The sequence below is a fragment of the Abramis brama genome (genome assembly GCF_963993115.1).
Source record: "Abramis brama genome assembly, chromosome: 15".
NCBI classification, from domain to species: domain Eukaryota; kingdom Metazoa; phylum Chordata; class Actinopteri; order Cypriniformes; family Leuciscidae; genus Abramis; species Abramis brama.
The window spans coordinates 12394486-12409786 of NC_139977.1; the positions used below are offsets into that span (position 1 = coordinate 12394486).

At 40.1% G+C, this 15301-nt stretch overlaps 1 protein-coding gene across 4 annotated transcripts in view; it reads left to right on the forward strand.

Annotated features, from left to right (window-relative positions):
* ebf1b (EBF transcription factor 1b) overlaps positions 1-15301 on the forward strand; it is a 124728-nt gene that overhangs the window by 14595 nt on the left and 94832 nt on the right. For all 4 annotated transcript variants that reach the window (XM_084138017.1, XM_084138018.1, XM_084138019.1 and 1 more), the window contains exon 6: positions 3070-3138. In XM_084138017.1, coding sequence (XP_083994143.1) covers positions 3070-3138 — 69 coding nt within the window. The remainder of the gene's footprint in view (positions 1-3069; positions 3139-15301) is intronic.

Genomic DNA, 15301 nt, shown 5'->3' on the forward strand with positions numbered 1-15301 from the left:
TTATAAGCAGAAAATTAGGCTGTTCACCATTAATCAGCTCCACTAATTGCCACGCACCACCATTAGCCATATGGTGCCATGCCAGCTTGCAAGTGCGGGACAAAAGTGCTTATTCCTATCATTTTAACAAATAGGGGGAGAAAAAAAAACAAGGAACTTGTTTCAGGCTGTTGTTTGTCGCGAAACTGGCCAAAATCGTTCTTCTAAAGACTAAAGTTGTCATAACACAAATCCAATGTCACGAATCAAAGAAATCACGTAAAGGAAACATATGTTTGAGGCGTGTGATAGACATCCTGCTAATTACATGAGCCCGTTTAGACATTTCTTCAAAAGCCGCATCAGGAAGGAAGCGTTAAGATCTAAGATGCGATTTCCTTCGGGTGTCCTGCGGGACGGTCTTGAAGAGGATCAGGAAAGAGATTATAACCTTCTCCACCTCCCAATAAGCAAATGTAGGCTTGCGTTATAATCACTGTAGTTGTGCTTGCTAAAGCAAATGTTTATTATTTTTCATATTTAGGGTTTGTTTCTACATGTAAATTTAAATATGTAAGTACACTGTTTGTGCTACTGACCTCTAATAAATCACGTTTTATAGCAACTACATAGCAATGTGATATTAGGCCAGTGATGTCACACACATTTGTCCAGATCTATTAATTTATTAAAAAAGATATTAAAATGCAACGTATATGCAATGACTTGAATACACCTCTTCTATGATGAGCATGTTTTAATGTATTGTTATTTTTTTCTTACATTTTTTAACTAAGTACAGAACTGCTACAATACTTATTAATATTAAAAAAAATTAAAGTCACGTGGTGTAACCAATATGCAGAAACATGCAGAGAGGACGCTTATAGACCCTTATGACCATGTCAAGTTCAATAATTCTCTTAAAATATCAGATAATTTGGACTTGTTTTATGACAAGGCAGAGTTAGAATAATAGGTTGTAAAATGTTGTGTAGTGTAACTCTTCAAAACAGTGATATCAATTAATTAATAATTCATGATATTTCTATATTTAAAATTGTTTCAAGGTAAAAACACACACACACACACATACATATATATATAAATATATTTTTTTATTTTTTTTTATTTTTTTTTATTTTGAAAATAATATTTTATACATATGCATGCATTCATTGATTAGGAAAGTGTTACTTTTTACTTGATGGTTACACCACATGACATTTTTAGGGTCATTACGTTTGAAATTTTGTTGAAAATGGTGTAAAAGTTTTTCAAAACCATATGAAACCAACATGGTTACAAAGGGAAGAACTTTTTCTTTGTCAGTGACCCATTGACTACCCATAGCAACACCCTGGCAACCACCTACAACATTCTTGCTTTCTGTAAAAACCCTTGCGAGTTTTGCATAGGAAAATCTAGTTAAAAATATTTGTCTTTAATTGTTTTGAGTGTGTATCTACGAATTTGTCTGCTCAAGGTTTCGTGTATCAGGAGCTAAACCGTGACTCCCATGGGCGCTGCCGGATTTGATCATTAGGCTCCTACAAATCTTCTTCCTGCACTGTATAAATACACACACACACACACACACACACACACATAGATTCACAAACACACACACAGAGGCACTGCAATCCCTTGTTTCAGTCCTTTGGGAGGACACTGACCTAGTTGAGGAAGCCTTGCAGAAGGAGGGGCGAGAGAGATATGAGATGCAGATAGAGAGAGAGAGTGAGAGAGATTTTAGCCCTCTATTCATGATGAGTTTCTAAAGAAAGACATTCATCATGCATACCTGAAGAAGTGTATTATATAAATCACACATGGTTCCTCATGAATAAGCATGGTACATCATAAGATATGATCTCCTGAACGCTTGCAGTCCATGAATGAATGCTAAAGTCTATTGGAACATCTGAAAACTGTGTCATTGGAGAAAATAGGGAGCTGGGAATGAGGTAACAAGAGAAACCGTAAGGCGAGAGGGTGGAAGCAGAGAGAGTTGTGGGAGGAAGAAAAACTGAAGGGGGAAGGACAATGCCAGGGGTGTCATGTGACAGTTTTGTCCCCAGCCCTTATTCAGTGTCCTACTGCCATCTGTGCGGTAGAAATGTGATGCCGGTGGTCTCCAAACCGCCGCTGAAGCCCCTCACACACCTTCAATTCTCCTCTTGTCATTCTGCTAGCTAGACCTTCATCACCTATGCAAATGCAAATTTCTGGCCAACTCGCAAGCAAGCAGTCCCGTTGTACATGCTTAACGTGTTCTTATGTTAATGTGGCGGTAGCTAACTCCAATACTCAAGGGGGCGATAGAGTCAATAAGACATCAAAAAATTACCTTATATACTTTCTTAATACATGTTTCTGCTCTTATTGTGCATAATTCATTGCTTAAAATTATTCAGAAGAAAAAAGCTATAGTAACTTTCCTTTTTGGGTGATGTCACCAAGCCCTCTTTTAAACCACTCCCATTTAATCATCTTTCATATAGGCTGCGTCCGAAATAGCATACTCTTGAGAAGGTACTTATTTTGAATGAGTATTTACTTTGCGACTGCAGAAAAAAAGTATGTTTTATATAGTATGAGTGTGTATAGAATGAATGTAATCCGGACGTAATATATTCGCCATGTTGTCATAATCACGTGACCTACCAGCGTTAGTTGCGTCGCTTCACTGCCATTTACAAATCCTCTCCTGTGGCCTCATGGGATAGTAATGTGTCCATTGTATGCACACTTCAGAATCTCGCCAGAAGTAGTAGGTCATCTGGGGACTTTTTGCCTACTCTTTTATGAGTTCTGTGAATATAAATTACTTTTCACCATCCTGTTAAATTCCTGTTGGATAAAATCTAGTCTAGCTTCTGTATTTAAGCATTTATGTTGATGTTCTTGCATTGAGTGTTTCTTTAGCAAACTGTTGTACAATTAAATTGCATTAACCTTAATAGTCAAAATACAAATATGACATTTCCTCTGGACAAAAAATGCCCAGGAATAAATGGTCTGTATAGTAAATGTCTTGATGTTATACATGATGTTTTTTTTAACTGATATTTTCTTTCGTCTAATCAGTCGTTGTTGTGACAAAAAGAGTTGCGGGAACCGAAACGAGACACCCTCCGATCCCGTCATCATCGACAGGTAGGAAATCTCTCCCTCATTAACACTTCCTAACACTGTTTGTGTGTCTGAATACAACTGATACTTTTATTGTTATCATCATGCTGATTGAGGCTGTGTTTGACGTCACGTTTGAAGTAGTTCTCAGGGCACGCTGGAGTCTTAAGGCCGTCACGGTCTGCTGTGTGTGTATGTTTGAGTCACTTGTTAGTTAAATGCTCTGTCATGTTGTTTCTTTTGTTGCTATTTCTTCACTGTGTTCTTTTTGTTGTGGGATCAGGACTGGTTGAGTCCAAACACTTAATATTAATGTGCCATTTATTGCTGTCTTTGCCTGAGTAAATTACAGGCCCCAAAGGCTAGTCTTTGTGTTAAAAGTGTTGAGTGAGTAATTTCTCTTGAGAAGATGTTTGACAGTAAACATGTAAGCAATTTAGATAATATCTGCATGGTATGTACTTCAAATTGATATCTGGCCTGGTTCTGGATTATGGTTCCCCCTTCAGAAGTACAAAAGACAGTGTTCTTGGTCTCTTTATTTTGTCTTAATGAAACCCACATGTATAATGGGCTGTGAAACAATAGACGCCAAAGACCCCTGCCCCCCCCTCCATCCTTTCTACCCTGTTCTTGCCATCTCTCTCGATCCCCAAGGGCATCGCTTTCTTCCACCTAACATTCATCTCTTTAAATCCAAATTTAAACCCCTGCATCCTTTTTGAATGATGTAATTGTAGTTGTAATAATGTTAGCATTACTGCTAATAGGATTTTTAGCAGTGCTAAAGATTTCACAGTCCTTAAGGTAACCTTTTCATTGTCGTTAATGTTGCTAGCTTCAGGCTAGCTGTGTGGAGTTATGTGTTTTGTAATGTGGAAGCTATTAGCCGACGTCTAAGGGCATTTACTTTGACAGGTCATGGTTCTCGGAATTGAGCAAAACAATCTTTTTCCCATTGTGTTGCAGCAAAATGGTTAGCAACCGCTTCGCTCAATGAAATTTGTTAATCGTCCCTTTGAGACAATATATAGAGGCACATAAGGTGAACATATCAAGCGCTTATTAGCCGATTTGAAGAAAACCAGCACTGAATTGCATTTGATTTGGTTTCACTGAAATGGCCTTTGCTGGAATATTTGCAGCTTCTTAACTTCCCAAGATGCCTTTTTTTTTTTTTTCATAATCTGCCCGTGACACTGGGAAAGGCCACAAATCAAAGGTTTATCTCAGTGAGAATCTATTGCTGAAGGGGAAAAATGACTTGATTTACACCACATGGAATGGTGCGTAAGAGTTATTGTGTGCAGATGACCAGACTAGGTTGATTTGTAACGTTTGTCAAAAGACCGTTCAGGCTCATTTGCGAAAATTAAACCCCACTGAGAAGAAGCCCCCCCCCCCCCCCCCCCCCCCTCCACACACACACATACTCCCACTATCGGGTCTCCCGGTTCTGCGCTGCATGTTTACTTCAAGTTTAGACAGCAGTCAGTAAAGAGTTGGACTGTTGTGGCTGTTCGGTTTCAGCCACTGACCCGTTCCTGCAGAATGGACTCAGGTGTGACCGGAGCTGCTCAGCCGACCGCAGTCGGACACAACAGATCTGCCGCCCCCACTCACGTGTTTGTGGGCAGCCGACACAGTTTATGCTTCACTTGACCAGAACGGGTCAGAACTCTTGGGAGCCAGCTGTGGCTCCCTTATACATGCTCATACGCCTTTAAACCTCACTGAGCAAAGAGGCTCGATATGGACACAGGCTGATGAACCTGCCGGAGGAACTCATGCGCATTGGTCCCATGTGCAATGAAAAGGTCCACTAGAAGGTCTTGGTAACTTCAAGGCCATCAACAACTTTTCTCTAAGTGGGAATCCAGGCATCTTATGATTCAGTTTTCATTCAGGGAGACACAATGGCAACACAAAATGATTCTCAATCTCATAAAAAAAAGAAAGAAAAACAACAACAACTGCCTAGTACGTCACTCTTTTGGAAAATACTGGGATTCTGGGATGCAGCATGAAAGCCGTTCTGAACAACATATATTATCAGTTTTTTTTGTGCACATTATATTTGTTGTCCCGCACAATAAATCTATGTAAATGCATTCATAACACCTCTATTCTGCATTAACATTTTTTTCAACATTTTTCAAATTAGTGTAGCAGCCACATGGCACTTCTTTTTTTTTTTATCTCTAATGGTTTGTCTTGTTTCACTTTAATTATTAAAAATGTATTTAGAAGAATGCAGAATTGAATCTGTGCAGCAATTTTCCCCTCGGTCCTACTTAATAATCCTCCTACATAATGTCTTTGCATAATACAATCTTTTTTTTTTTTTTGCCATCAAGTTTTTTTTTTTTTTTTTTTTTGTCATAAAGGTGAGAGTGTTTGGATGTTGTGATCTGATCTGATTGTGTCACTCCTGATCTCTCGTCGCATGATTCTGCAGCCCAGAGAAATGGGTCATGCAGGAAAGAACAAAAAAAAAAAAAAAAGGTGAAAAAAAGAAGAAGAAAACAACCTAATTTTGGTACGTATTCTTGGCAGCTACACGTTTTCTCACAAGCTCAATGACAGCGCCTCGATTATGACTTATTATTTCTCCTAAACACGTAACCTAAAGAAAAATAAATCCCAGTTCCGCCTTTTCCCTCTGAGTTATTTAGCTTGGTTAATAAGGGCTCATTAGTGCGCACTTCTTTCAACGAGCCGATTTGATTTCACACCAGTAATTAGTCTGGCTATGGTTAATTCTGCCGGTTTTGCATTGAGAGTGATGCTCTAATTAGATACACAAAGAACACAGCTAATCCAAATCTGTGTTAAAAACACTAATGAACCCTTATTATGCTGTTAAAACAACTAATTTCATATTTACTAAGATTTGGATCGTAAACAACATCTGTAAACAAACAATATCCACCCTTGCCGTTTATCGGCTAATATATTTGACCGAATCGTCCAACTGCAGGTTGTTGTTAGTCCTTTTGATTTATTCACACAGACAGGAGGAATACCACTAATCATAACCCATTCACAGGATTCGAACTCCACCGTGCGCTTTGATTTACGCCACACGTAATACTTATTTATCTAAATCTCTTTATTTGTTTTATTTGAACCGATCCCTCTCGCATTCGTGTGTGTGTGTGTTAGCGTCTCTAACTGCGATATATAGTATAACATTAGCGACTCCTAAGCTGGGCCATATGTTCCTCTCGGCCTCTTCCTCTCCCGCACTGACCTTTCATCGGCTGTGTAAGATTATTTCCAATACTTTAATCCCGTCTCATTGACATGGACACAAAGCACACTGACATCTAATAGACGCCTCCTCACTTTCTCCTTTCTTCCTCTCGGTTTAATCACTTTCAGTTCAGGGCCTCCACCCCCACCTTCCTCCACTCCAACCCCTGCAGCCCTGGACGTCTATTGTTCACGTCTCATTTTATTCCAGACCCTCCCTTCTCACTTCTGTTTATGTTTAGGGTGCCAAAAATCCCTCAGATAAGTAGCCATGTCCCTAAAGTTAGCTTTAGGAGAAACAGTTTTTAATTGTATTCAAAGAGAGCTCTGTGTTTGTTTGAAGGGAAGCGATAGCGCACCGTTTTAAAAAGGACGGCGGCATGTCAATTGGTTGCAAGTTCTTTTCCGGTCGGCCCGTTTCAAACATCTCCACTTACGAGTCGCCTATTATATCTGCGATGTTAGATCCTCCGGCGCAGGAGGGGTACGTGAACGGGTGCGCGCCGTTTATACGAGTGAGATTGTCCTTCTGATGTGTTTTCTGTAACGCACCACCGGACGTTACTTGAACACTTTGCCGTCAGGCTTTCTCTGAGGAAGTGGTGCTCTATCCCACTCTGGGATCTTGCGGTGATGCGGTGAGCCCACGCTGGGGGATGTCAAAAGCTGTCAGAGGGCCGGCGAAGATTGGAATGCGAAAGTTCCCGTGGATACCGTGGGACTTCCTGTACCCCCAAGACTCGGTTCTCAGCCCCTCTTGGCTGGCCTGACTCTCAACGCTCAGAGCTCAACATCTGGATCTCTGTTCTCTAACCAAAACAACATTCACAGAGTTGATGGAGGGAAATGGGTCACCATGCCCTTGAATTTTACATTTAATGGCCTGCTGAAAAAGTGCAGCTCTAAGCTAAAAGTTCACGGCGCCCAGGCAAAATAGATCTCAAATCACATTAACTTGCTGTGCAACGTGTTTGTTCGATTTTTGGATTTGGATTTGGACAATTGCACAATTTGGACATTGTGACATTTGTTACAAAGAAAGAAGGCCCAAGCAGTTCAGAAAAAGAAGTGTATTTTGGCATCACTACACCATATAACAGAATCCTGTTTTCGCCACACTGTAAAAAAAAAGTTGCTGCCTTAAATTTTTAAGCACAAAAAAAATTCAACATTTCAACTTAAATTACATTAAACTGACTTAAAAAAATGTCTTGTATAACTTATAAAAAGTAGAAAATTGCTTAACTTATTTTGATGAGTTAAATCAATGTAAAAACATATGTTGTCATAACTTATTGATCATATACATTTTTTACAGTGAAGACAGTTGTGACTATGTTGTAATTGAAATTTGACATCTTACAATTCTGACTTTATATCTCAGTGAGACTTTATTGTAATTGCTATTTTATTTCTTTCTTATTTCCTTCTTTCTATAAACTGCAACTATATCTCACAGTTGCGACTTTATTTGTTGTTCCTGCAATCCAATGGCAAATTTGTGATTGATTATTTTACATTTTGGTGAATTGGTGGCCAATTTTTAAATCTCATTTTTTATGTTTTCGTATGATATGCTTGTGCCCCCAATGACGGTTATGTTTTTAAATCGTGCGTTTTATACGAAATCTACACCTATGTTTTCCCTTGAAAGACCGGGTTATTCTTGTCACTTTATTTCTTTCACTGTGATTTTTTTTTTCTATAGTGTTACTTTTAGATCACATAGTGTGACTTCATTTGTTATTTTAATTTCACAATTACCTGCTTTATTTATTTTTACTCCGAGCCAGAGGCACGTTTCCATACTAAGCAGAATTGCTAAAGTAATGAAAAGTAATAATAATAATAATAATACGAAAAAATCTCCCCCTGACTGGTTATCAAACATTACCCTGTTTTTAGTTAATGTGCTGAACTACACCTGTGGTTACTCCGCTGGGACACATGTGTGAACTTCATAATGACTTAAGAAATCCCCCTGACGCCCATTAAAATCATTGCAAAAATTAGGTTAGAGGTTAGTAGCTGAGAAAAGCATGTCCATTATTTGTTTAGAGGGGTCATCTGATGTGATATTTTGTGTTTTAATGCAATGACATTCATTCAAGTACTTCTATGGTGTCCGAATACTTTTTGGGGCAACCGTCTGAGAGTTCAATACAGACCACACCAGCGGGATACTACTGTGACATTAACGGTTTAATTAGCGGTATCTATTTCCCAGCATGCGATTGTCTCAAATCAGACTGAGGCGACCATTGTTAGGTTAATCCTGTCCAGATTGGCCCATTGAAGAACGAAGAAATACAAAAAAAGTGGCTAGTGTGAGAAAGAGTGACAGAAATCAGAAAGCAGTGAAAGGCAGAGGAGAGAAAGAGGCGAATTGAATATCCGTGGCTTGTTCAAATGCGATCGGTTGTCATTGTAGCGCCGTGAGGTTCCTCGTGCTTTCTCAGTGCCAGTTCTTTGTGACAGGCTGCGTGTGGCCCACTTAATCCCAGCCAGGAAAGACGATAATAACAGTGTCGCCCTCTACCTCTCCAAGTTAATATACGGTTAACGACTTCTAGTTCACCGCCAACAATCCTATCATGCGCCTGGTTGACCCCTAAAGTGGCGTACGCATTTGTCTGTGTGTGAGCGTATCCGTTGCTCTCTCTCTCTCTCTCTCTCTCTCTCTCTCTCTCTCTCTCTCTCTCTCTCTCTCTCTCTCTCTCTCTCTCTCTCTCTCTCTCTCAACTTTCTTTTCACTGATACATCAGCTCATGTTCTTTCCATCACTGTTTTTTTTTTCCTCTTATTGCTGTTCAGTTCAGCTTTATTTGGTTCTTTTGAGCAAATCTTTAAGATCTTTATAGCGAAAAAGCTAAAGGTATAAGAATTGTTATGCGTGTCCCATCAGAATTCAGGCGAGCCCCGTCTCCCTCACTGCCTCGAACATCAGTAAGAGGATTGAGTGAGTGTGAGACCTGTCAATCAAGGCGTCTGAATTCAACTGTCAATCAATCAGTTTCTTTAGCTTTCCTATTAGCATAGATTTTAGATGGTTCATTTATCTGTCATGCTGTATCTTATTACCGAGTTTTGGTGTACTGTACTTCTAGAGTACAGCTTCGTGATTTATTACGTTTTTATTTAAAGCGCTAGGAATGGAATCAGGAAATGACGCTAGCTCAATTTGAACCTGTGTTTCCACACAAGAACGTGTTGGGTTCATGATATTGGGAAATCTGCAACTGACAGCAAATCCCAGCTTTCTCATGAGAGACAGATGTTTGAAATTCATTTTCAATGATTTGTTTTATTCCAGAGAGCTCTGAGAATCACTTTTTACCGTGGTAAGGTGTTCTGTGTGTGTGTTTGTGTCTGTGTGTGTGAACATCGGAGCTGATGATCAGGGCTTCCTGCTAACTGAGATTTTGACCTGAGCTCAGAATGGCAGACAGGATGGACCACTCCTATAGGGCATTGATGTCACTTCCTTCTTTCTGTTGCTGTTGTGCAGGTGCAAAAGAAAATAAGTGTGAGAGAAATACAGCTTGTTGTCAACATGTTTTTCAATCATAATCATATTTTAATTAGATTTATATTTCTGTAGGTGGCAATTATTCCTGTTACATTCATTTACATTGATTCTATTTATGTCACCATTTCTATTTACCTTTCTTTATTTATTAAAATCACAGTGCCCATTGTACTGCATACTGCAAATATATGCAATACATGCATATGCCTTTTTTGGTAAAAAAAAAAGCATGCATTATGCATGCAATTCAATATTTCAAACAGGCGTTGTTGTCACATTACATTATTTTGCATGCTTAATTCAACAAGTTGCAATTAACAGTTATCATCTTGAATCTAAAACAGTTATTTTGCATTTTAATGCAATTTTCTATAAAAAAAAAAAAGACTTGACTATTGGGAATCCAATTATATAATATCACTTCCAGTTCATCTGTAACTCTGGGAAATGGAAGGTCAAGTCTTTTGCATTGCATTGTAGGATGTGTTTTCATACTGCACTTTTGTTTTTGCCAAACCTAACAGGTCATCTAGGTATTCTATGCACAAAGTATGCATACTGTGCATAGTATGTATACTATATACAGCAGAAATTGCACTGATTAGTATTCTGAACATGACATCTGACCTATTCTGGCAGACATATTAGAACATTTTTTAAAAATATTTTATTCCCTTAATTGAATCAGACTAGGCACCCTTGTTTGGTTTGCATTGCAATCTATTTATTCTGTTATTCTCTACAGGATAAAACACTACTCCACGATTCAGAGCAATAATTTCGACTTCTGCTTAGTTTGATGTTGGGGCCGATCTGGATCGGAGCCTCTCTGCTGGTCTTCCCCTTCCAGCATGTGGGTGGCTGTATTTATTCAATGGGAATTTTAGGGACTGTAACTGAATAATTTATGAATGTATAATGTATGGGATCCGCAAGCTCTCTGTATCCCCGCTGTGTTTTGAGTGTCTCCTTAGCCGGGATCCCCCTGTGCTCGGGGCCCATTGTTGTGTTTCGATTCCACTTCCTGTGGGGAAAGGTCACCCGTGGCTCTGAGAGAGAGAGAGAGAGAGCAGTGAATTATTCATGCCATTGACTTTGTGTCAGAGAGAGAGAGAAAAAAACTGAGAAAGAGAGAGGGGAAGAACTGAAGATGTTTTATTCATTTATCCTATTTTGAATCCCTTTTTGCACCTTCCATCATTAGAAAGCTCAACATTTACATTTGATGCTAATTCGCGATAGCCCCCCCCCAGATTCCACCCGAGTGTAATTCTCACACCATAGAATTTTTTCCACTCTTTTTTCGAAACTCAAACAATAATATGTGACAAACTTGTAATCTGTTTTATCCCTGAAGTTAAGCAGTTTTAAATGGATGGCTTGTTTGTGAATTAGTTGCCAGAAAAACCAGACAAACGAACCTACTAGCTTCACATTTGCACTTTGTGTGGCTCTGCGGTGGGCCTAACCAAGTGCCCTGAGGCGGTGTTTAAAGGGGCGGCAGGCACACACTACTCCAGAGCCAACCTCTTGGAGCCATAAGGACTGGAATTGAAGTAGCGATTGGGAGAAATGGCCTTGCCCCAGGATATGTTGCACACAGATGTGCCCCGATGTCCCTGCATAACCAGCCCCCCATTATGCACCGGGCAATCGGCCCACTAGAACAGGGAGGGTGGAATGTGTGTGAAATATCAGGTGTAACTGTCTGCCTATTAAACTTATTTTATTCTTTTTTTTTGGTTTGTTTTTCAGACATATACAATTTTATGAAGGCTTTGTAAGCATGAGACTTCTTTCAAAAACATTTAAACATTACCTTACCAACCCCAAACTTTTGAACAGTAGTGTATTTGTAATTGTCCCGAAAACCATCATGCCAGAATACCATGGTATCACCAATTTGATACCGCCACTGTATGGCCACAGTACGTTTTTGTAAGCACAAGTAGAGGACATCTATTGCATCTATGGCTGATGGAACTGTGGTTTGTATTTGGGTGCCAATGCAAAGAGCTACTCTCACTTAATGGTCATTAATATCACTGCCAGAACACCCCTCCCTTTACCTGACCTGAGAGTTTACGTATCCATGAATGGACTGCTGTGTGACCATCCCCCCCACAGCTCCCAAATCACTACCACGCACCCACCCAGCGCTCGACCCGGTGAGTTTGCATTAGTAATGCCATTAAAATGAAATGGACGCTGTTGGCCAGGAAACCCAACCACCCTTTTACTCAATAGACAGATTCAGTCACGTCCCTCGCCCCTCCCGGCGTAATGGCCACGTATAATTTCCCATCGTGAAGCTGAGTGTGTGTGAGCTTGTGCACATGTAATTTCATTAGGCTGGTAAGTGGTAAACATTCCTCGCTCTGTTTTTTTTTTCTAACGTAATTTAGCAGAACTCTGTGTACACATCGCTAGCGTATTTTGCCGCCGCGAGGAGGGCTGTTTTGAAATCGGCTTTTTGAAGCATCGCTCAGAGAGTTCTCTGCGCCGATCTGTGCTGTCAGGACTTCAAAAGCCCGCTATAAAGATGGCTCTCCATCAATGTGGCATTAATTTCCATACTGCCTGCTTCTCCATCGCTTTAGAGGGAAGCGTGCGGGGTGACACTTGAGATTTTAACTTTGCCGACTTTGACAGAAGGCTCCAAAAGGGGTATGATCCACTTGCTTGCTCTGGTAGTCTCGGGGTGGACGACTGGTCTTTTGGTACTGGCCTGGTCTCGCAGTGACAGCGGGGGTCTGGGGACAGCTGGACCTTGGGGAATCGGTGGACTGTCACTATCCAGACACGGCATGATGGAGGATGCCACTGTAGCTGTCAGTCACGACTGTTTTCTTTGCGCACACGAAAAGGACCGAATCCATTTTTTTTCTGCAGATAAATGATAAAGTCATGAAAGAGCAGACGAAAGCCCCCTGCATATTCATATCCACCGGTTGGTGTCCTCTTTGCAGATACCTGTGCTTTTTTGCAGTTATGTTAAGAGGAAGGTGACATGGAGGTGTCCTTATTATTCTCCACCCTGGAGGTGTCTGGGAATGTGTATTTATGTAAGAAGCTTCAGTGCCAGCGCCTCCAGCTAGTAGGTCCAATATAGCCCTGAAATTCTTTTTACTCGCCTTCTTCCTCGATTTAGCTTTTTTGATGGAGGAGGGGGTCGCTGCAGAGGAAAACCCTCTGGGGACGGTGAGGAGTGATGATTGACAGGCCGTTTGCTTGGCTGTTTGCAGATTCTTCGTCACTCGCAGAACTAGACCCCAGCCCCTGGTGAATTCCTCCCCAAAAAGTTTCGAGCCTCCGGAGTTCAGCATCTCAGTTGGTGGGGAAACTTCAGACCCATAACAGTCATTACAGGTTGCGGGGTGAGTTCAACTGAATAGGTCGCGCTGAGAATGTAAACAAGGTGTAGATGTTGGCGACGTGTGTTGTTAAGTCACTCGGGTAGCGAGGCAGCACTGCATTGAAAGATTCTAAAAGTGGGGGAGGCTCTGGACGTGGCGGTCATGCATCACTCCATTATTAATAGCAGGGTCTGGATAAAAACGCAAACCTTGTCAGATTTAACGGATGGCTGCGTCCACGCGGCAGGCCCATCAAAGACAGGCGGTGGGGTGCTGGAAGACCGGGGCGCCGCCAACCCTAAACGAGTGCGTTTGTGTGTCTCGGTGTGTTTTTACGGCACTACCTGCAGGAGGAAGCCAGTGGTTAGGGTTGCCAGGAAAAAGAGCTCACGCCGTCAAAAGGGATGTTGCATGATAAAACATGACCTCTTTTCCTCACAGAACACAATGCTATCCAATTTATATTGAGACACGGACAAATTTCCAAACAGTACCAAGTGCATAATAATAAATAAAAAAATTCAAAGCACCTTCTGTGTATATGGGTGTTTCTTGAACTATGGGAACTTTTTACCTGGACTCTTAAAAAAAAAACTTTAGATACAAAGTTTTACTAGTTTATTCTCTTTGTTAATGCATGTACATACATTTTTCTTTCTTTCTGAAAGGCATGATCATTTCCACTACAGTGTAATTTTCACCAAATCTCAAATGATGTATTGTACATTTTGGTTCCCTCTGGTTCTGGAATTCTTGCAACATTTTTTTCTTTTCTTTTTCTGCTAAGGTTAATTTAATAACTAGAATTTGATGGATCCTAAATACACAGTTAAATAATATTTTTGCTTGATTGGAAACTTTTTTTTTTTTTTTTTACACATCAAGTCAAGTCACCTTGATTTATATAGCACTTTGTACAATACAGATTGTTTCAAAGCAACTTTAAAGTGATAGCAGGAAAATGATTAAATGATGCAAACAGAGATTACTTTGGCTGTAAAGCAGCTCTCTAAAAGAAAGTAGTGTCATTGTTCAGCTGAACTCAGTTCAGTGTTGATTCAGTTCCGTTATTAAATTAGTTAATTTCATCTATAAAGCAGTTCTGCAGAAAACAGGGATGTCATCATCCAGCTCAGTTCAATTCTCATCCAATAAATCCAACAATATCATACATACATACTCGTACACATAATCTTCACTGTTGTAACTTTGGTAAACATGTACACTAACATTGCTACCTATTAAGGGCATGTTTGCTGTGAAAATTATGTCACAACTGCTGGACAGTCATGTATTTAAATTAATGCAAATATTTGTTTCTGACAATAAATATTGAGATAGTTTTGGTCTTTGTTTATTATATACAATAATATATATACAAATAATTTCACATTGATTGTACAAGCTTATATTGAGTCACTGCATCCACTTGTTTTGCTTTTGATTCACATTATTTGGATTCTTCACAGCTACTGTAGAACCACATCGTAACAGCTTACTTAAAAAGCATAACCCAGGCGTAAAAATTGTTTTATCAAGCTTCCCAAAGCCTATAATATGACACATTTCTTGGTCCTATTGATGGCCTCACTGGGTGCAGAAAGGTCTTTAAAGTGTGTAAGGGTGGGCAGGAGAGAGCCAGCCTAGAGCTCTGGAATGAGCCACTGGTTCAGGGTGGGGGACTCCATGTGTCAGCCTGTCTGGACCGCTTTACCGCTGGGTAATTAACAGGCGACCGACACCGCAGCTCATCTCTCTGTTGATCTTTTTTCTCTCAGACAACCTGACACAGACTAAGCAATGAATCATCTTCTAATTGTGTGGTGGCTCGATTTCTGCTTGGTGACCAGGGTTTGAGTTCTTCTTGAGTTCTGCTTGGGTCATTTCCCAAATGTTCTTTTGTCTACGTTTCATTGATGCACATTATGTTATAAAAAAAGAAAAGAAATCCAGTTATCCAATAATGTCATATCTTAAAATGATTCCGTTTTTGCAACCCAATCATATTTCGAAGTTTAATACGGAATATCGTCTTTCTTAGAAATAC